Here is a 21,354-nt window from a genome sequence, read left to right as displayed (position 1 = left end):
TTACAGCTTAAATTACACCTTTTACTAACAAAGTTCCTAAATTTTACTTCTCGTCAACCTGAGTGAAGAACTTGAAATAAGAAGCAGAAGAGTAAAAACATTACATTACATTTTCTTGTCAAGGCAAAATTAATTGCCTTGACAAGATAGGATCTTGAGAGGAGAGAGAGCCTCGTGCTCTAAAGCCACAAATGCAGGGGGCAGCATTGGGTAGTTCTGTGTACAGTAATTCAACTAGCCTGGATTTTAGATTGCCAAAAGAAGAAAAGGGAGTTGAATATTCGTTTAAGCAGCAGTTCCCAAGGCCTCTCAGAAATCCAGAGAGACAAAGGTAACATGTTTTTAGGGCTCCTAGGATGAAGAAGAAGGAAGAAGAAGGAGGGGAAGGGGATGAGGAAGAGGAAATACCAAAGACATGGCTACAGAAATTGTGATAATATGTTTTTAAGTATTTACATTTAGCAAATTAACATCTCATACACAAACATAATAGAATATATGGGCTACTAAGAGTATAGGATTTGTATCAAGTATCCACTAGGTACTACAGACGGAGTGGTCCAATGCTGAACTGACATTTTAGATTGTGTCAATTAAAACCTTTTTTTCTTCTTTTCTGAATCCTGTGAGTGTATCTCTGGAACTATGTGTTTAACTCTGTGTATAACACCAAGTGTTTTCTCCCCTGGCAGCTCCCAGTAAATACCCTGTCCTTAAATACCAAGGAACCCAAATGTCCATTTTTTAAGGTAGAGGAGAAGGACAATTACATCGAATTACACTTTCCTACCTAAAGCCAGAGCTCCTGTCTCCTAAGGCAGTGGTTTTTAAGATGGAAGTGGGGAGCCTAGGGTCCCATTTGAGAATCTGATGAAAGCAAAAGTCCTTAAGTCCAGAAAAAATGTACACATACAACAAAATCATGTGTACATTTGGGGGCTGGGAACTAGGTGTCCCCTAAAATCTACCCAAATACAGTCTATGGTCCCAGATTAAGAACTCCTCCTCTGAAGGGTTGGCCATCCCAGGAGCCTGTTATTTCTCCATGGAGACAGGACTCTGGGATTGAAGGGACCCAGAGGCTGAGAAACAACTGGTTGGTTTGGTGGTGGGGATAGAGGATAGAGGGAAGGGTGGGAGGAGCGCCAGCGCCAGCGCCTCACAGCGCACAGGAAAGGCACTGCTTGGTGTAGAAGCTGCAGGACCTGGGGCATCAGTGCGCACGGCCGTCTCCTAGGTTCCGCCTCCGGGTTGCCTGGCAACAGAGCGGCACGCGCACAGGTGCGTCGGCAACCTTTCTTCTCCCTCCTGCTCGGGACGGACGGGCGTTGGGAACCGCTGGGCCCGCAGCGGGCTCTCTCCCCGCCTTCGGGAGGCTGCGGGGCTCAGGCCGCGGCGCCTCGGGAGCTACAGGACGATTCTAGCGCGTGAGGGGCAGCGCAGAACATCATGCAGGTGAGGAGCGCCGGCCGTGGGTGACACGGAGCGCCCCGTGAGGTCTCCTGCTGGGCCCGAGGCTGAGGGACACACACGGGGAGGGCGGCCACGGAAGTTAGGTTCTAACGTTTGTTCTTGGCAAGTGCAAAATTTTGTGTGCGTCCCCATCTACTTTTGAGAGAAATTCGAATTAACTCTGGGAGAATGCCTTTTTTTCAACCTTCAAGACTTGGGTTTGTTGCTGGAGGAAATGTTTAGAGTTGTTGAGTATTGCGTTTCACACCTGAATCCTAGAAACCTTAACTGCTGCACTTGTTTTGACTTGAGAAATAGACTAGTAACGTGAGCCCGCGTGTAATTCAGTTTAATTGTCCTCCCGCACTGTTACCGAACACACCAGGGGGTTCAACGCTGCCCGCCACACAGAAAGCCAGTTACTGAGACAGCGAGGATTGTCAGCAGGAAAGGATTTATTTCCGTGGACACGTCAACAGGGAGGGGGGAGGTATGAACTGCTTATTATGAAAATAAAAATAAAAGACCTGTTTGAAAATATCTGCGAGGAGAAGGAAACAATAAAAAGTGACCTTAAAATTGTATTTTGATAAAGACATTTCTGTGCAATAACAATGAACACTCTGAAAGGAAATTAAGAAAACAGTTCCAGTTATAGTAACATCAAAAAGAATAAAATACTTAGGAATAAACTTAACCAAGAAGGCAAAAGACTTTGATGCTGAAAATTACAAAACATTGCTGAGAGGAATTTAAAAATACGTAAGTAGGTGAAAAGATATCCCATGTTCGTAGTCTGGAAGACTTAATATTGTCAAGAGGTCAGTACTACCCAAATTGATCTATAGATTCAGTGCAATCCTGTCAAAATGCAAATATTTTTTGCAGAAACAGAAAAACCAATCCCAAAGTTCATATGGAATCTCAGGGGACCCCAAATAGCCAAAACAGCCTTGACAAAGAAAAACAAAGTTGGAGGACACGTGCTTCCTGATTTTAAAACTTGCTACAAAGCTACAGTAATCAAAATAGTGTGGTTCTGATGAAGACATGAAGACACATATGTAGACCAATGGAATAGAGTAGAGATCTTGAAATAAACCCACACGTATTTTCAAATGATTTTTAAGAAGACTGCCAAGACCATTCAATGGGGAAAGGCCAGGGTTTTTTTTCCAGCAAATGATGCTGAGAAAACTGGATATCCACATGCAAAACAGTGAAGTTCAAGCCTTACTTTAGACTATATACAAAAATTAACTCAAAATGGATCAAAGACCTATAGCTAAAGCTAGGAAACTCTTAAAAGAAAATGCAAGGGGAAGATTCATAACAGTGGATTTGGCAATGATTTCTTAGACATGACACCAAACGCACAAACAACAAAATAATAAATAGATAAATTGGGCTTTACCAAATTTAAAACTTTTGTGCATCAGAAGATGCTATCAAGAGAGTGAAAAGACAGCTCACAGAATGGGAGAAAATTTTTGCAAATCATGTATTTGATAAGGGGATAATGTCTAGAACACATAAAGAACTCCTAAAACTCAACAACAAAAAGACAACACAATTTAAAAATGGGCAAAGGACTTTGCCATGGTTTGAACGTGTTGTTTTCAAAATTCAGGTGCTTCCAGTCTGAGAGTATTGGGAGATGGGACTGTTGAGAGGTGACTGAGACATGAGGGCTCCTACCTTGTGAATGGAATTAGCTGCCCTTGTAAAAGGGCTTGATGGAGGAAGTTTGTCCCTTTTTTGCTGTTCTGCCTCTGCCATGTGAAGAAACAGCATCACTTTCCTCTGGAGGACAGTATTCAAGGTGCCATCTTGGAAGCAGAGACCAGACCCTCACTAGACAGTGGAACCTGACAGTGCCTTGATCTTGCACTTTCCAGCCCCCAGAACTCTGAGAATTAAATTTCTGTTCTTTATAAATTACCCAGTCCTCAGGTATTTTGTTATAGCAACACAAAATGGCCAGAGACAAACTTGAATACACATTTCTCAATAAAAAGATATACAAAGGCCAATAAGCACATGAAAAAATGCTCAACATCACTAATCATTAGGGAAATGCAAATTAAAACTGTGATGACAAACCACTTCACACTAGGGTGGTTATTATAGAAAACCAGAAAATAACAAAAGTGTTCATAAGATTGTAGAGAAATTGGAACCCTGTGCATTGCTAGAGGGAATGTATTAATAAAGTGGTGTCGCTGAAAATAGAAGTTAAGTTCATCTGAAGAATTGAATACTTATGTAGAAGCAGAAACCAAACTGTGTTTTTGTGTGATGTGAACTGGTTTTGCCCTCTATAGTCATCAGCAAATTTTCTATGACTTATGAGTTTACTTCCCTAATATTTGATATGTGTTCTAAATTGATTTTTTGTTAAAGTTTTCAGTGTAACATGTAATCCCATTAGTACTGAGAAGTAGGACAGAGTAGGCCACTTTGCTTTATTCTTTGAAACTTATTATCTGTAGAGTTCAGGAACAATTGCACACTTGGAAGTGCTACGTATCAGTCAGTTTTACAAATACATATTAAAATATGCAACTATGTTAATAGATTTTCTTTTCTTTTGTGTAGGATCCCAATGAAGATACAGAATGGAATGAAATTTTAAGAGATTTTGGTATTCTTCCTCCAAAAGAAGAGCCAAAAGATGAAATTGAAGAAATGGTTTTACGTTTACAGAAAGAAGCAATGGGTATAGTGGTGCATTTGGTGGGCTGGATGAAAGGGGTAATACAATTAAGGTAGTAATACTGTATTTCCCGAACATAGAGGGAGAGAGAACATTAGAAATAATTTAATATAAACCCCACCTACTTTCATAATTAGGATATTGACATAAAATGGCTAATTCACATGTTGAAAATCACACAGTGGTTAATACAAGCACTAAAATAGCACTAGGTATGTAGCCTAGTGAGCTGTCTTCTTCCACCATATTCCTCTACCTTGTGATTACCTTCTATTTTGATCATTCTATATAGTATGGATTATTTGTCAAGATTTCCAGGTACTTGGGGGAAATCTAAACTTAAGGGGTCTGATTGATTTTCACATCTACTTTGAAATGTAGCTTGTCAGTTCTGTGAACTTTGAGGGAGTAATAACATTTTAATATAAAGCTATTTATAATATAAAATATTATAATATAAAATGTTATAAAAAGCTATTTTGTGGCTGGCTGCTTTAAGTTTGTTTATAGATACTCTTGATCTCCATTTATCTAAGATATTGTTTTTTCTAGACATTGTAAAGTAAGAATAGTTTTTAAACAATTTGATTATCTACAATTTATGTTGGCTTAGTTAAACCATATGAAAAGATGACTCTTGCACAGTTGAAGGAAGCTGAAGATGAATTTGATGAAGAAGATATGCGAGCTATTGAAACATATAGGTATAGTGATTCATTTGGGTTGCTTATGCATTTTTGAATAAAGTATTGTAAGAGTAAAATTAAGAGTTTTTGTCTTATGGAATAGATTTTTAAAAGAACGAAACTAATTTTTAAGTAACGTTTAAAAACTGCCTTTTATATAAGATGGAATTACATGATTTTTTCCTTAATTGTTTGCCTTTGCTTAAATAGAAGTTTAAAAAATTTTTTTATATAGAAAGATGGGATTTCACTATGTTGCCTAAGCTGGCTTGGAACTTCTGGGCTCAAGTGATCCTCCCACTTCATCTCCTGAGTGGCTGGAATTACAATGCACCCACCTTAAATAGAAAACTATCCAGTAATGTACAGTGGAACTTCATCAAGTTATATATAAGTAAAGCAGAAAGTATCAATAAAAAGCCAGTATAAAGATGGTCGTGATTTTACTTCTAGCATGATGTTTATCAAGGGTTTCTATCATTTAAGGAAAAATCGATTACCACTGTTAAACAATTCTTTTAGAAATTAGAACAACTTCATACATTTCCCAACTTGTTTTACAAAGCCAGCATTATCCTGATACTAAAACCAGACAAAGGCATTGCAAAAACAGAACACTACAAACAAATCTCCCTCATGAATGTAGACACAAAAATCTTTAAGAAAATATTAGCAAATTAAGTCCAGTAATTTTTTTTTTTTTTTTTGAGACCGGGTCTGGCTCTGTTGCCCTGGGAGTGCTGTGGCACCATCATAGCTCACTGCAACCTCAAACTTCTGGGCTCAGCAATCCTCCTGCCCCAGCCTCCGAAGTAGCTGGAACTAAAGGCACATGCCACCACACTTGGCTAATTTTTCTATTTTTTTTTTTTTTTGTAGAGATAGGGTCTTGCTCTTTCTCAGGCTGGTCTTGAATTCCTGAGCTCAAGCAATCCTCTTGCCTTGGCCTCCCATAGTGCTAGGATTACAGGCGTGAGCCACTGCACCTGGCCAAATCCAGCTATTTAGGAAAAGAATAATACATCCTGATCAGGTGGTATTGGTTCCAGGGAATGTAAGGTTGTTTTAACATGAAGAAACCATGAATTGGTGTTAGAAGCAGCAATACTCCAGTAGCACTGAGCACATGTAGCACTCAGATCTTGGTTTGTAAATACCATTCTCTACTAAAAGGAAGCAGTGCTCCTTGGAGAACTGCTTGATTCCACAGTGTCGGTTGGGAAAGTACAATATGCATCTGAAGGATCTTGTGGTGCTGGAAGGTAAGGAAGCACTAATAAAAAAGGCAGTTCAGGGGGAGGTGTGTGTCCAGGAGTCAAATGGAAAAATTTCCCAATAGTCACAGTTGGAACAACTTTAAAAACAAAATAAATAATTATAATATTTGATTAGAAAGCAAATAATAGACTAAATATATATAAGTCCATAAGGATATAAATAAATAATAATATGTGAACAATTTCAGAAGAAGTGACAGCTCTTCCTTACTGAAGAATTTTAACTAGTAAAGGTGAAATGAGAAAAATAGAAAAATTACCATCAGAACAGTGATAATTCCCTATGGGCAAGACCCACTGACAGATGCTCAGATGATTGGTTTAAAGTTTAAATAGAAATAGGATATTTGTAAAATCTCAAAGAATTCTGCCCTGAATATTTAGTAATTATAAAGGAGGAAATAGTAAGTGTACAGTGGAGAGTTTTGGTAGATGCTATCTTAGGTAAGTGATATAGTTTTGATATTTGTCCCTTCCAAATCTTATGTCAAAATTTGATCCCCAATGTTGGAGGTGGGTCTACTTGGAGGTGCTTGGGTCATGGGGGCAGATCTCTCATGAATGGCTTGGTGTTCTCAGTGTGTTAATGAGTGAGTTCTCGCTGTATTAGTTTACACAAGAGCTGGTTGTTTAAAAGAGCCTGGCACCTCCTCCTCTCTCTTGTTCCCTCTCTCTTGCCATGTTTTTAAAGACATATTTCTGGTTTTAAGGTTCTATAAAGCATATAACAAAGAATACTCAGGAAAAAGAAAGGTGTATATATTATACATACATCTATAGAGCTTTTGATAGTCATTGGCTTTAGGGATTAAAAATTTTATTTCTAATTTTAAGAATTAGTCACACTTCTTAGAAAAATAAGTACTCTGCCAGTTAGCTTAAAACTTTTTATTATGGAAAATCTCAAAAATATAGAAAAATAGAAAGAGTGATAAAATGAGCACTCTAAATACCTACCACCTATATTTAATAATGAACCTTTTGCCTATTATACCATTGTGTGTGTGTGTGTGTGTATTTTCATCTGCAGAACAATTTCAAAATTACACACAGTGTGATGATTTATTCCTGTGTGTTTCAGCATGTATCTTTAAAGGGTGTAACACAAGGGTGTTGGAGAGGAAAAAAATTCTTACTGATCTTAGGTTCATTGGCTGGTGTGCTGCAAATTAGACTGACGAAAGACAGATTAACAAGAAAAAAACAACGTACAACTGGAGAATTCAATGATAAGTAACTCAAAGGGGTGGTTAGAACTTGGGCTTATATAGCATCTTAACAAAAGGACTATAAATTTGTAGAGAAGTGACAACAAAAAGGAAAGGGACCTTGAGCTTCTCGGGGTGACAAATTGTGGAAGGGTAAATACATAGGTGAAATTAATGGAAGATAAAAGTTGACCAAAAGTGGTATATTTGTACCATGAATATTATTCAGCCATAAAGCAAAATGAAATATCAATATGTTCTATAACATGAATGAACTTTGAAAACATCATGCTAAAGGAAAGAAACCAATCACAAAAAGCCATAGAGATAGAAAGAAGATCATTGGTTACCAGGGCCTGGAATAGACAAATAGGAAGTAACTGGGAATAGATACTGCATTTATTTTGGAGTGATGAAAATGTCTTTGAATTAGATAGTGGTGATGGTCACACAACTTTTTGATGCATATCCTACAATTATCCTAAGCACCTCTTCTCCAGGCAATAATTATGGACCTGGGCTCTATTCATTAGGGGCTACAGTATCCTGGAATCCTTTATTTCCTGCTATGTGGGTCAGGGAGACAGCATGAAAGATCAATTGGGACATTTTAGGGATGAGTCACAGAAATAGACATATCACTTTCACTCATGTTCCACTGGCTGTAATCTAGTCTCATGGCCCTAATCTAACTGCAAGGGAAGCTGACAAATGTAGTTTTCCTGGCAATTATACCTTCCCCAGAAGAAGCTATAATGATGACCACCCACCTAGTCCCTGCAACAGAGATTAAAGAGAGATACCATAAATACAACTGCCTTTACTTACATATTCCACATGAAAATCACAAATCTAGTTGCCACCAAATTATGGCATTATTTTCATTTTTGTACCTGAACCTATTGGCTTTCAAAATATTACTTGTTCTTAAGAAGAGGAAATTCTTTAATTATCTTGATAATGCCAATTTAAAGCAAATATTTAAAGCAAAAACAAAATGGCAAGAAAATATTTTTTAAAACTATTAAGGTAGAGCAATAGACCTTTTTTACTTGATAAGTATTTTAAGAAACATTAAAAGTTACTATGCATTATGAGAAAAAGATGAGTTGCACACTATCATCTCTGTTATTAAACATCATACTATATGTCCTAGCCACTGCCTTAGGACAGAATAAAGAAATGAAAAATATAATATTCAAAAAAGAAGGGACAAATTGCTATTATATAAATGATTAGCTTTAAAATAACAAGTGAATCAACTAAGAAGCTCTTGTAGCTCAAAGGATGAAGAAACACTCTATGTAGCCATAAACATATCGGCAGTATATTTTTATGGCAGATACACTAAACTGCCTCCCTGATACCCATTTTTCTCTTGGTGTATGTTCCAGTGCCATGGAAGCTAAAGAGCTAAAACTACATTTCTCAGACTTTATTGCAGTGAAGGTAAGGAATGTGATTTAGGTTCTGTTGAACACATTCAAAGGAGATTCAAATCGAGAACTAAATTAAGTGGAGAAAGAAGTGCTAGCACACAAAACATCCATTTAGCTGGTACTGATTCAGACTTGGCATCATGGTTTTAGAGCCATTCTTCTGGCAACAGATTATTGCTAGGGGAGACAGCTGCTACAGTGGCTTTCTAATTGTCAGAGTAGTTTCATACTAGGGCCAACCATGGAATAGTAGTTCCAGATTCCCAGTTTCCAGATTGCAGTAGAGAAAGCCTTGGAAGACCAGTTTTGCAATGTTGTTCTGGAAGTCATTCCTGGTAGCTTAGCCTAGAACCTGTTCCTTCCGTCTTTCCATTCGGTTTGCAAAGCACTTAATTCCCTAGATTAAGCTCCTTTCTGTCTAAAATAGCTAGAGAACTTTCTGTTTATGCAACTGAATCCCAACTGATATGATTGTTAGGTAAAAAAATGCAGGCCATTGAACACTATGTGACTTCCTACTGGCAAACCTAGCCCATGTGTTTACCCTTCTCCCCTGCCCAATTCCATTGAAATAACAGAGAAAAATGAGAAGGAGTAGAAGGTGAAAGAGGGGAGGAAGAAGAAAAATAGTTGATAGTTGCACCATTAAGTAGGGCATTGAGCCATTATTGGAAGAACATTTTGAAATTTCTGGAAGATATTAAGCCAGTAAGATCAAATTGAGGGAAGTTAGTGACAGTGGTACTAAATTCTCAGCGTAAACAAAGTCGGGCTCCCAAAAGACCTTTGGAGTAACTCTTGGTTCTGAATATCTGGGCCAGTAGAGGGAAGACCGAAGGACTCCCCTTTGAAAACTATGAGAGGGCCCTAGCTTTGGATTACTTTGCTCCTCTAGGCTTCATTTTGCTTGGATTACTGGTTATGCAAAGGGAGAGGTTTCACTTGACATGTTTGTAACATGTGAAATAAGGTCGTATGCAGAATTTCGTTTTTATTGAGGTATGTCAGGAGACGATTGCCGTTGAAAGGATAGTTTGTGACTCACAGTTCCCAAGGGGAAGGGGGCACACCATGCCACACAGGGCCACACAGGACCATACAGCAAAGCACCTGAATTGGTCAGGAGTCAGAAGGAGCAAGGGGAAAGCTTGGGCACAAGCCTTTATTGTGGTTTCTGTGGGAAAGTTAAGGCAACGCAAAGTAAGAGGAGTTAGGATTGGCTAGTTTGAGTAACTTTGAGTGATTTTGGTGGGCTCTGGGCTGTAGGGGCTGTCTCTAGTTGTCTGGTACCTGGCCCTGGGATGATGAGGGTAGGGGGCAGTGGCTCAGTCTGATAAAGGAGGTGGTTGAGCATATGGGCTGTAGATTGATTGGTTTGTGTTTGAAGAACATGTTTTCTGGAGGTTTGCTGTCTCTTGGAATTAGCTAGCCCTGGGAGGGGCAGTCTCTACGGGATCAGCTAGGTGCCATATGCCAGAGCATCAAGGATACAGAAAATATAATTTATATACAGAGAAAGAAAGGGAGTAAGTACCCCCAGCAAATTTAGAGGTATAGAATCACTAAATGTTAAGAAACTTGCAGACATGTCAGAAACCATTTGGGTTTGCTTCATGAATCAGGCATTCAATAGCTAAATTATCAAAGTATATAAATGTTGAGAGAGTTTTTTTTTTTTAGACAAAGTTTTAAGGTTCTCTATGGATGAACAAATAGGTAACATTTATTGAATGTTCACTGTGTGCCAGGCACCATGCTAAGAAATTTACATGTATTATCTGATTTAATACTCAATGATCCCATGTAAGTAGTTATTAGTATTGTTCCAATGTACAGTTGGGGAAACCGAAGTTTAGAGAATTTAAATAACTTGTCAAAGTTCATGCTGTTCATAAGTATTGGATCTGGCATTTAAAACCACTTTAGTCTGACCTTAGAGCTCATAATCACTCTCCTCTCCCACCTCTCTACCTTGAATAAATTTACGTTTATAACAAGTAATTGCAAATATTCACAAAGGGTTTGGACTGAAGGTCAGTTTAGCATGATAGTTACAAGCCTATAAATGGGGATAATAGTACTGACTTGGTAACATTTTTGCAAGGATTAAGTCAATGTGCTACACTTAAAATAGTGCCTGGTACCATGGTAAGCACTCAATAAGTGTCAGATATTATTATAGATATTCTTCTTTAAAAAGTATTTAACCTGTACATGAGAATTCGTTGGCCCAATGTCTAAATAAACTCTCTATAGCTATGATTACAACCTAGTACTAAATATAAATAAATTTAAAAGTCAATAGCAAACTGCTCATACTTTTCAATATCCATGGAAACACAAATTCCCACATAAAAAGAAAAATCAGCTTTATAATATTATCAATGGTTATCGTATAATTTAAAGTGTTTGATATATATGGGCATTATATTCATTGCTCTAAATTGTTACTGCATATGAGAATGACTTTAAGAATATGACAGTTTTCTCATGTAATTTAATTTCATGTTTTAATTAGAGAAAAGCGGTTACAGGAATGGAAATGTCTTACAAAAAAACAAAAATTTGGGGAATTAAGAGAAATTTCTGGAAATCAGTATGTGAATGAAGTCACAAATGCAGAAAAAGATGTGTGGGTTATAATTCATCTATACAGATCAAGGTAATTACCTTAGCATTTCAAAATGTAAATGTACTAATGTTTTTAAAGGCATATTTCTGGTTTTAAGGTTCTATAAAGCATATAACAAAGAATACTCAGGAAAAAGAAAGGTATATATATTACACATACATCTATAGAGCTTTTGATAGTCATTGGCTTTAGGGATTAAATTAGGTATTTTTAAATATTTTATTTCTCATTTAAAGAATTAGTCACACTTCTTAGAAAAATAAATACTCTGCCAGTTAGGTTAAAACTTTTTATTATGGAAAATCTCAAAAATATAGAAAAGTAGAAAGAATGATAAAATGAGCACTCTAAATACCTACCACCTATATTTAATAATGAACCTTTTGCCTATTATACCATTGTGTGTGTGTGTGTGTGTGTGTGTGTGTGTATTTTCATCTGCAGAACCATTTCAAAATTACACACAGCGTGATGATTTATTCCTGTGTGTTTCAGCATGTATCTTTAAAACATAAGGGTGTTGGAGAGAAAAAAAATTCTTACCGATCTTAGGTTCATTGGCTGGTGCCCTGCAAATTAGACTGATGAAAGACAGATTAACAAGAAAAAAACAACATACAACTGGAGAATTCAATAAGTAACTCAAAGGGGTGATTAGAACTTGGGCTTATGTAGCATCTTAACAAAAGAACTATAAATTTGTAGAGAAGTGACAACAAAGATGAAAGGAACCTTGAGCTTCTCAGGGTGACAAATTGTGGAAGGGTAAATATATAGGTGAAATTAATGGAAGATAAAAGTTGTTTTTAGCAAGGTTTGTTATGTAGATTCTTCTGGTGCCTCTCTGGGCTGGTAGGAGTCTAGAGTTGTCTCTAGTGATTAAGAATGCCCTGCTCTTCCTGGTAGAGAGGGGGAGGGCAGAGAGTTTTGTGTCTGTTTCTTCTCAGTTGCCCTCAGTTCAAAATAATCCTTATGCCAGAGTGGCATATTTTGGAGCGGCATACCATGAACCTCTTCAAGAGCATTCTTCTACATGACCACCATGCCATTTTCTCACCTAACAAAATTAACAATAATTTCTAATAGCATCTAATACCTAATCCTTACTAAAATTTTCCCAACTGACTTCAGAATATCTTTAATAAATACACATAGTTTTTAACAAAGAGCCAATCCAGGATTATGCAGCACATTTAGATACAGAATGTCTCTTAAGTCTCTTTTAATAGAGCAGTTCTCCCGTACTCCTCATTCCTCCAAGACAATTAATTTTAAAATGCCTGGTTGTGCTAAGTGTAACCCACTGTCCCTAGGCTTCACAAGCCTGGTATGATAATTGGAGAGAGTAGACTTTTCCCCAATTGTTTCTCTCATTGCAACAGCCTCTCTAGCTTTCGGTCCCAACTCCTCTGCCTGAGAGCTGTGAACTATCCCGGGGACAGAGGCCATGACAGCAGCCCTTACTGTCCTCATCTTAATCTCTGAATAAATAATAAATTTCTTCTCTCTTTAGGGCCTTAGAGAAATTCATACAGAGTCATTTATGCAAATTACAGTCCTATTGTTTACCAGCTCACCAATTCCTTGGTCAAATTTTGATAGGACAACTTGTCCATGGAAGAAAATGTCCCATAAAAGTTACTTTTATTGTAACTAAAACTCTCAGTAGATTAATTTTTATATTGTTTTAAAGTCTTAAAAAGAGTTACATTCTCATTTTACCTGTACCACTTCCTTGATTAAACCAATTTGTAAATGTTGCTGGTCGTCGGTCTCACCAATAAGGATGAGAAACATTGACATTTACAAACCTGGCTTCCATTTGCAGCAAATGTTATTGACTGAAGTAGTTCATTCTGAACCCTCAACACCAGAAATAGGTCCTTAACTTGTTTTCTGAGGTCAGGGATCTGCCTTATATTTCACAGCTCTTCAGGGGTTAAAACTTCTGGCCCCTGAACTCCAACACCAAATTTGTTCCCCTATCACTTGTTGTCAGCACTGTCTTCAGGCAACCCCTTTCTCCCTGTACCATAATTTGTTAAGCCAACTCTCTCAACTGCATGCTTTTCGCTGCTACCACCAATGCCCGCCTTCCTTCTGCTGTTTGCACTACTAACCCACCTCGTAAGTACCTGTCATACCACTGACTGAGCTTGCATCCTGACAGTAATGATAAAATTTCTCTGAGTTAGGTATTAGTGGATTCGTTTAACCTATTTGTGGAAAATTTAAACTCACAAAGTCAATTTATGTCATTGCTTTGTGTGGAGAACTGGTACTTAAATTGAGCAATATATGTTTCTCTAGTATTACTTTCAGTAGGCCACCAACTAAAATAAAGCAGTATCTAGATTGGTAGCAGGTTATAATTGTCCAAAGAAATGATATACATCTATTCTGAAATGTAAATTAAACGAGTACTGCATTTAATTTGCTTTTCTTAGCTTCTTCCTCCATAAACTGACATGTAACATCAGCTAGGATTAAGAGGATTTCTGAGAATGTTGTAGATGTTGTGGATGCAAAGGCTGTCTCTGACATTATGCATGTTTCAATGTAGTTGAGGGAGATAATTAAATATAATAATAAAGTCTTTTAGGTTCTGTGGTTGAAGTCTACACATAGTAGAGGAAAGGCACTGAAGACAAGAGTGGTTAAGTTCTACTTTTGGAGGAGGGAAGTATGGAAAGTTCTGTAGGGTAAGTCATTCTTGGTCTTGTCATCAAAAAATAAGAAAAATTTCCCCAGGTATATAGGGTTAGAGGAAGTATATAGAATGAATGGGGTATCTTAGATAGAGTATGCAGCTTGGATAAAGATATGGAAGTAAGAGACATCATGGTGCTTTGTAGGGCTTTAAGCAATTTGATATGGCTAAAGCATGTGGTGCCATATGGTGGCAGACAGAGAATATGCTGGGGAGGTAGGCAGGGCCCAGACCATGGAGACTCTTGAAGGCCACCTGAGGAATCCAGACATTATCCTAAAAAACAGCCATTGAAGGGGTTTTAAGGCACAGAGTCATAGGGTTACCCAGTGAGATTCTTATGCTCAGCTTCCTTTGTAAGCAGGGTCAAGGATGAATGTGTGGAGCCAGGACTAGAAACAGAGATCAAGGATCCCCTAGAAGTGTCCTGTTTTTGTTTTTATTTTGTTTTTTTCCTGTGACCTACAAACTGGGAACTGGCTTGAATTAAACTGATGCTAACTGGATGTAGTTTGCCTACGTTAGGCATCAGATTCCCATCGTAGCTAGCTTCATTCCCAGGCTATAATGGTGTTTGCAATAAAAGTCAGAGGACTCTACATATAGTCATCATTGCTAAAGGTAACAACAAAGGATGAAAATGATACACTTTTATATCAAAAACTATCTAAAATATATTTTTTGTCATGAGAATGTTTCACTTGTTTTATTAGACTGAGATGAGTAGTCTTTTTCCTAAAGATACTGTGTGTACTATTTCTCTTTTTAGCATTCCAATGTGTTTGTTGGTTAATGAGCATCTTAGTCTTCTAGCAAGAAAGTTTCCAGAAACTAAATTTGTTAAAGCCATTGTGAATAGCTGTATTCAACACTACCATGACAATTGTTTGCCAACAATTTTTGTTTATAAAAATGGTCAGATAGAAGGCAAGTTCATTGGAATCATAGAATGTGGAGGGATAAATCTCAAGGTAGAAGGTAATGATGTTATTTTCAAATTTTGCTTATAAAAATAGTGGGTGAAAACTTCTATAAATTAACAAGTATCATGAAGGTTTATTTCCTTAATACATTATGTTTTTTTCCTTGCTTCTACTCCCTTTTTATATACTTCCAGATTAGTTTTCCTACTATAATACTCTTACAACACCTCTTGCTTAAAATCATTTATAGTCTCTTGTCTCAAATAAATTAAAAATTTAGAATCTTCTGCTTTAGAATCTCAGTTGACCTTTCTAACTCTATTTCTCAGTGCCTTCTAGTTTCGGCTTTAGCTGGGCTGGTCTTCATTCACTACCCCCAGACATACCTTACTCGTTTGTGGCATCACACTTTGTTACACACTCTTTGCTTGTACCTAAAATACCCTACCTTTCTTTATTCTTCTCGTCCAAACTTACACCTTCATGGGTCTCCTCAATTTTCATTTATCCCATTTTGTAACCCTGAGCCAATTCATATTCTGCCTCCCTCTTCTCTGCTGAATTTCTATAGCATACATTCTCTATACAACTCATTTTTCACTTATTTACCTGCTACCTGATTTTGTTGATTATTCAATTACTTTTGAGTCTCATCTCCCTAAAAAATGCAGAGACCATGTCTCCTATTATTTTCTTTTTCATGGCACACAGCACAAGACTTTATATGTTTATCTTCTTTAATTACTTTTACTTCCTAAGGCTATTTATTTGATCTATTCATGTTTTGGAACTGCTGTAACTCCATTTTATGAAACTAAAAATCTTTTCCTCTCACCATAGTGTTAAAGCCATTGTGAATGGCTATTTTCAATAGATATTCTTTCACTCTGTCACTCTCTAAAAACTGTTGTAGGCCTTATTGAGACCTCCAATGCTTTAATTGTTCCAGAATTTCACCTTTTCTCTTCTATTCTCTAAGCCCCCTCCTTGGTTCACTACATTGTTTTGCTATCTTGGAACTTATCTTTTTAATTTAAAAAATGAGTACATAAGAGTACAAAGAATAATATAGTAAGCATTCATGAAATCATTATTATCTTAGTCTGTTCAGGTTGCTATAACAAAAATACTATAAACTGGGTGGCTAATAAATAAGAAACTTTATATCTCACAGTTCTGGAGGCTGAGAAGTCTAAGATCAAGTTGCCAGCAGATTTGCTGTTTGATGAGGGCCTGTTCTTCACAGACGGTGACTTTGCTGTCCTCACATGGTGGAAAAGTCAAACAGGCTCCCTTGGGGCTCTTTCCACTAATTTCATCCATGAGGGCTCTGCCTCCCAAAGGCCCCACCTCTTATTAATTATAACATAACCTTGGGCGTTAGGATTTCAACATAGGAGTTAGGGGGAACACAAACATTCAAGATCATAGCAATTATCAAAAATAACATGTGAATATTTATTCATGTTTGCTTCAGCTATTTGTTCATGTATTTTTTTTAAAAACACATTACAGATATAGTTGAAGTTACCCGTATTTCCATTCCTAATCCTGTTCCCTTCCCTGCTTCCTTAAAGGCAAAAAGTAACACAGATTTAGTGTGTATCTAATACTTATTGATTTTTGAGAGGGAGATAGCAATGAAATTCATTGGTATATTTAAAAAATTGTGTAACATAGCATAAAATTTAATACAAATAACATATTAATCATTCTTAAGTGTACAGCTCAGTGGCATTAAGGACATTCCCATTGTTGTACTACCATCACCGTCATCTACTTCCAGAATTCTTTTCCTCTTGCATAACTGAAACTTTGTACCCATTAAACAGTAACTCCTCATTCTTCAATGCCTTCAGTCCCCAGCCACCGCCCTTCTACGTTCTGTCTCTATGAATTTGGCTGCTCTAGGTACCTCATAGGAGTGTGGTCATATTATTTGTCCTTTGGTGACTGACATTTCACTCAGCATAATGTCTCATCCATGTTGTAGCAGGTTATCAGAATTTCTTTCCTTTTTAAGCACATTTTGTGTATCCCTTCATCTGCTGAGGAACACTTAGGTTGTTTTTACCTTTTGGTTAAATAGTGTTGAATAATGCTGCTATGAACATGGCTGCACAAATAATCTGTTCAAGTCCCCTGATAACAATGAATGTTGCCATCCATGAATGAGACACAGCTTATGATTTATTTTGGTCTTCTTTTATGACTTTCAAATGTATTTTGTAATTTTCCTTATAAATGTTTTTTGTTCATCTATAATGTATTTAGTAATAAATTTGACAAAATGATCAATTTGCAAGGATGGGGGATATTTGGTTATCAATTCAATTTTTCGGTTATTGGCATATTCAGGCTTGCTTTCTTAGGCATATCTTGGTAATTTGTATTTTTCTTGAAATTTTCCCACAAAAGTTTTCAAATGTATGGGCATATGGTTTTTTGTAGTAGTCCCATGACTTTTAAAATCTTTTGAGAGCTTTAATTTTTACGAGGGTTCCCATCTTGGTCTTATTAACCTGTTGTTTGTGTGTGTCCATCTGATGGATGTGAAATGGTATCTTGTTGTTGTTTCGTTGTGTCGCATGTAAATTCTTTATGTTAATTGGTTTCTTTCCTTTCCTTGTGATCGTTTTTGCTTGAGTTGTGTCTAATAGTCTCTTCAGCTTTTGATTTTGCTGGACATCCCTATTATTTTTACTTTCCTTTTTCTCTAAAGTATTTTCTTCATTATATCCCTCTTTCTTCTTTTCTTGGGTTTACTTTGTTGTTCTTTTCCTAGCTTCTTGATCTGAACTTTTAAACTATTTACTTTCAGTCATTAAAAAAAAAGTAAACATTTTACTATGATTTGAATGTATCCCCAAAGTGCATGTGTTAGAAACTTAATCCCCAATACAACAGTGTTGAGAGCTGGGACCCTTAAGAGGTGATTAGGTCCTAAGGGTTCTGCCCTCTGAATGGATTGTCATTATGGCAGAAGTGGGTTCATTATCTCCAGAGTGGGTTTGTTTTAAAAGCAAGTTCAGCCATCTCTTGCTCTCTCTTGTCCTCTCTGTTACCCTGTCAAATTCCACCATGGGATGGTGCAACAAGAAGGCCCTGTCCAGATGCAGGCCCCCTCAACCTTGGACTTTCCAGCCTCCAGAACTGTAAGAAATAAATCTCTATTCTTTATAAGGTCTATGGGACCTCAGTATTTGCTGCCCTGTGTCACCTTGGGACTCTGCTCCCCACCTTTCAGCACAGCACCCTTGGACACTCCAGCCATGGCTCAGGTAGGCCCAGATGCAGCTTCATCTGCCACTTTGGAAGGTATAAGCAGTAAACTTTGGCAGTGTCCACATGGTGCTAATTCTGTAGGTGGGAAGAATGCAAGAGCTGTGAGGTCATGGTGGCCTCCACCTAGATTTCAAAGGATGTCACCAACAGCCTAGAGGCCCAGGCAGAGACTTGTCACAAGGGTGGAACCACTGCAGAGAGTCTCCACTAGGACAATGCCTAGTGGAACCACAGGAGCCCCCGAGACTCCAGAACTGTAGGGCTACCAGTGTGCAACTCCAGCCTGGGAAAACCGTAGTCACAAAACTCCAACCTGTGAGAGCTGCTGTGTAGACTGGGCCCAGCAAAGCCATAGGAGCAAGGCTGGGCCCAGCCTTGACCCCAGTGTGCCCAGGATGCAGGACATGGAATCAAAGGAGATTATTCTCCAGATTTAGGACTTAATGTTTTTTTCCCCATTCAGTTTTGGACTTACTTGGGACCAGTTACCCTTTTTTTCTTGCCTATTTCTCCCTTTTGGAATGGGAATGTCTATCCTATGACTGTCTCATCATTGTATTTTGGAATTAGATAACTTCTTTAATTTCATAGGCTCATAGCTGGAGGGAAATTTGCCTCAGTATGAATCCTGCTTTGAGTCTCACAAACATCTGATTTAGATAAGACTCTGGACTTTGGACTTTTGAGTTGATGCTGGAACAAGTTAAGACTTTTGGGACTATTGGGATGAAATTAGTGTATTTTGCATGTAAGAAGGACATGAATTTTGGGGGCTGGGGCAGTATGCTATGGTTTAAATGTGTTCCCCAAAGTTCATGTATTGGAAACTTAATCCCCAGTGCAACTGTGTTGAGAGGTGGTGTCTTTAAGAGGTGATTAGGTCCTCAGGATTCTGTCCTCTCAATGGATTGTCATTATTGCAGAAGTGAGTTCATTATCTCGAGAGTGGGTTTGTTTTAAAAGCAAGTTCGGCCCTCTCTTGCTCTCTCTTGCCACCTTCTCTCACCCTCTTAAATCTCACCATGGAATGATACAGCAAGAATGTCCTCACCAGATGCAAGCCCCTCAGCCTTGGACATCCCAGCCTCCAGAACTGTAAGAAATACATCTCTATTCTTTATAAATTATCCAGTCTCAGGTATCCTATTTTAGCAGCACAAAACAATCTAAGTCACTTTGTAACAGTAATTTCTCCCTTTAAGTATAACTTTGCTGTATCCGTTGTGTATTTTGACACTGTAGTACTTTCATTGTCATCTAGTTCTAAATATATCATTTCCATGTTAATTTTATTACAGTCAACTTCTGTTTCATATAGATGAGAAATTCTTCTTTTCGTTTTTCCAAGATTTATATCTGACTTAATGATGGGTTATTTATTGCAGAACTTGAATGGAAGCTAGCAGAGGTTGGAGCAATACAGACTGATTTGGAAGAAAACCCCAAAAAAGACATCGTAGATATGATGGTGTCTTCAATTAGAAACACTTCTATTTATGATGACAGTAATAGTTCCAACAGTGATAATGATACCAAATAGAAATATTTAATAAATAGCTTTTAAAGTATATGTATACTTAATGTTTTATTTACTACTGCCTTTATAATCAGAGATCAGAAAATTCACAAATAGATTTATTTCTATTTTTAAATTAGAATTATAGCTTACATATCATTTCAAAAATTTTCAGGTATTTCAGAATATTCATTGCCTCTGAGAAAGCCAGAATTTGTATTAAACTCTTATTATTTTTCTGTGGCTTATCCTTTTTCTGACCTATGTTGGACAAAACACAAATATTACAAGTCCTCTCTGTTGCCCACTCACTTTCAAAGAGGCCTATGCACGAAAATAATGACAGAGAACCATGAAGTTTCATTTAAGTCAACACATTTTAATGTCTATTATTTCAGAGCCTTGAGTGAAAACTTTAAAATTTATGACCATATACTTTTTCTTTGAAATCTGTTACCTACTAAAATTATTAACCATTTAATAACATCATTTATAGATTCTGAAAAGTACATAGGAAACATCCCCATTCATTATTATTGTTTTGAATAGTTCTGTTATTAAGTTAGAAAATTACTAGGTATTCTAATAGTTAAACTGTAGAATCATTAAGACAGTATGACATGTAAGTTTCTAAATCCTGAGAAAGAGAGGTGAGAAAGTATACTGTGGGACTACCTATGTTTTAATAGTAACCACAAAAGAATTCAACAAGAGAAAACATACAATATCAGGACACTGCAAAAGGCCTGCAGGATGTTTTATCTTGGCACAATAATGAATATCACTTTTAGAGGAAAGCTTGGTAAATCTAGCACATAATAGTTCAATAACAGATTTTCTTCTTCTATTTTGTTTGTATTGATGTCCCATAATTCTGATTATGGATGTTCACTGATGTTTGTGAGTGAATCTAGACTAGTTTAAATGCCTAGATTATAAAAATAAATTGGTGAGAATTGAGGCAGTTTAACATGGGGTCAAGAAGAGCTCTTTGTTGCTATTGGTAGGAGGTTAGGGGTCTTAGAGGCTGCAGAGAACCATGAAGTGGAAGGAAAGTTAAATGCAGATTTGAGTAAGGTAATGAGAATTTATTTCACCAGATAAAGTAAAATCAAGTGATCTAATTTTGGAAAAGATTAAGAAAACCCCTTTCTTCTGAGATAGCAAAGAAGGGTTTATGGAAATATACATCTTGGGACTGGAGAGAAGCAAAGAGAGGTCACATACAGTAGTCTTTGTTATAGCATTATGCACACATGTCCGAGAAGTAATTACCTAGTTATGGCAATTATGAGCAACTCCTGAACCCATTAAAAAATGGATGGATAAAGTCCTATTCAGCATAAATCAGTTGTGGAAATGAAAGGAAGAACCTTATTATCATAAAGTTACCATGTAACTCTAATGCCATCTAATGCATATAAATATGAACATTATTTTCCCCTCCAATTGAAACCAAATGCAAAAATGTCCCCCTAAATGTAATCTTACTTTTTAAAATAAATATATA

General features: G+C 37.1%; 1 protein-coding gene across 1 annotated transcript; it reads left to right on the top strand.

Moving 5' to 3' along the window:
- Positions 1–1,262: 1,262 nt before the first annotated feature.
- On the top strand, positions 1,263–19,898 carry PDCL2 (phosducin like 2). The gene is made up of 6 exons (XM_045531700.1): positions 1,263–1,455; positions 4,051–4,171; positions 4,782–4,872; positions 11,297–11,440; positions 14,890–15,098; positions 19,714–19,898. The coding sequence occupies exons 1-6, from the start codon at positions 1,450–1,452 to the stop codon at positions 19,866–19,868; spliced, it is 726 nt and encodes a 241-aa protein (XP_045387656.1). The 5' UTR covers positions 1,263–1,449; the 3' UTR covers positions 19,869–19,898.
- The last annotated feature ends 1,456 nt before the right edge of the window (positions 19,899–21,354 follow it).

This window comes from Lemur catta, chromosome 19 (assembly GCF_020740605.2).
Source record: "Lemur catta isolate mLemCat1 chromosome 19, mLemCat1.pri, whole genome shotgun sequence".
Classification (NCBI taxonomy): domain Eukaryota; kingdom Metazoa; phylum Chordata; class Mammalia; order Primates; family Lemuridae; genus Lemur; species Lemur catta.
This window is presented reverse-complemented; position numbering and strand designations above follow the sequence as displayed.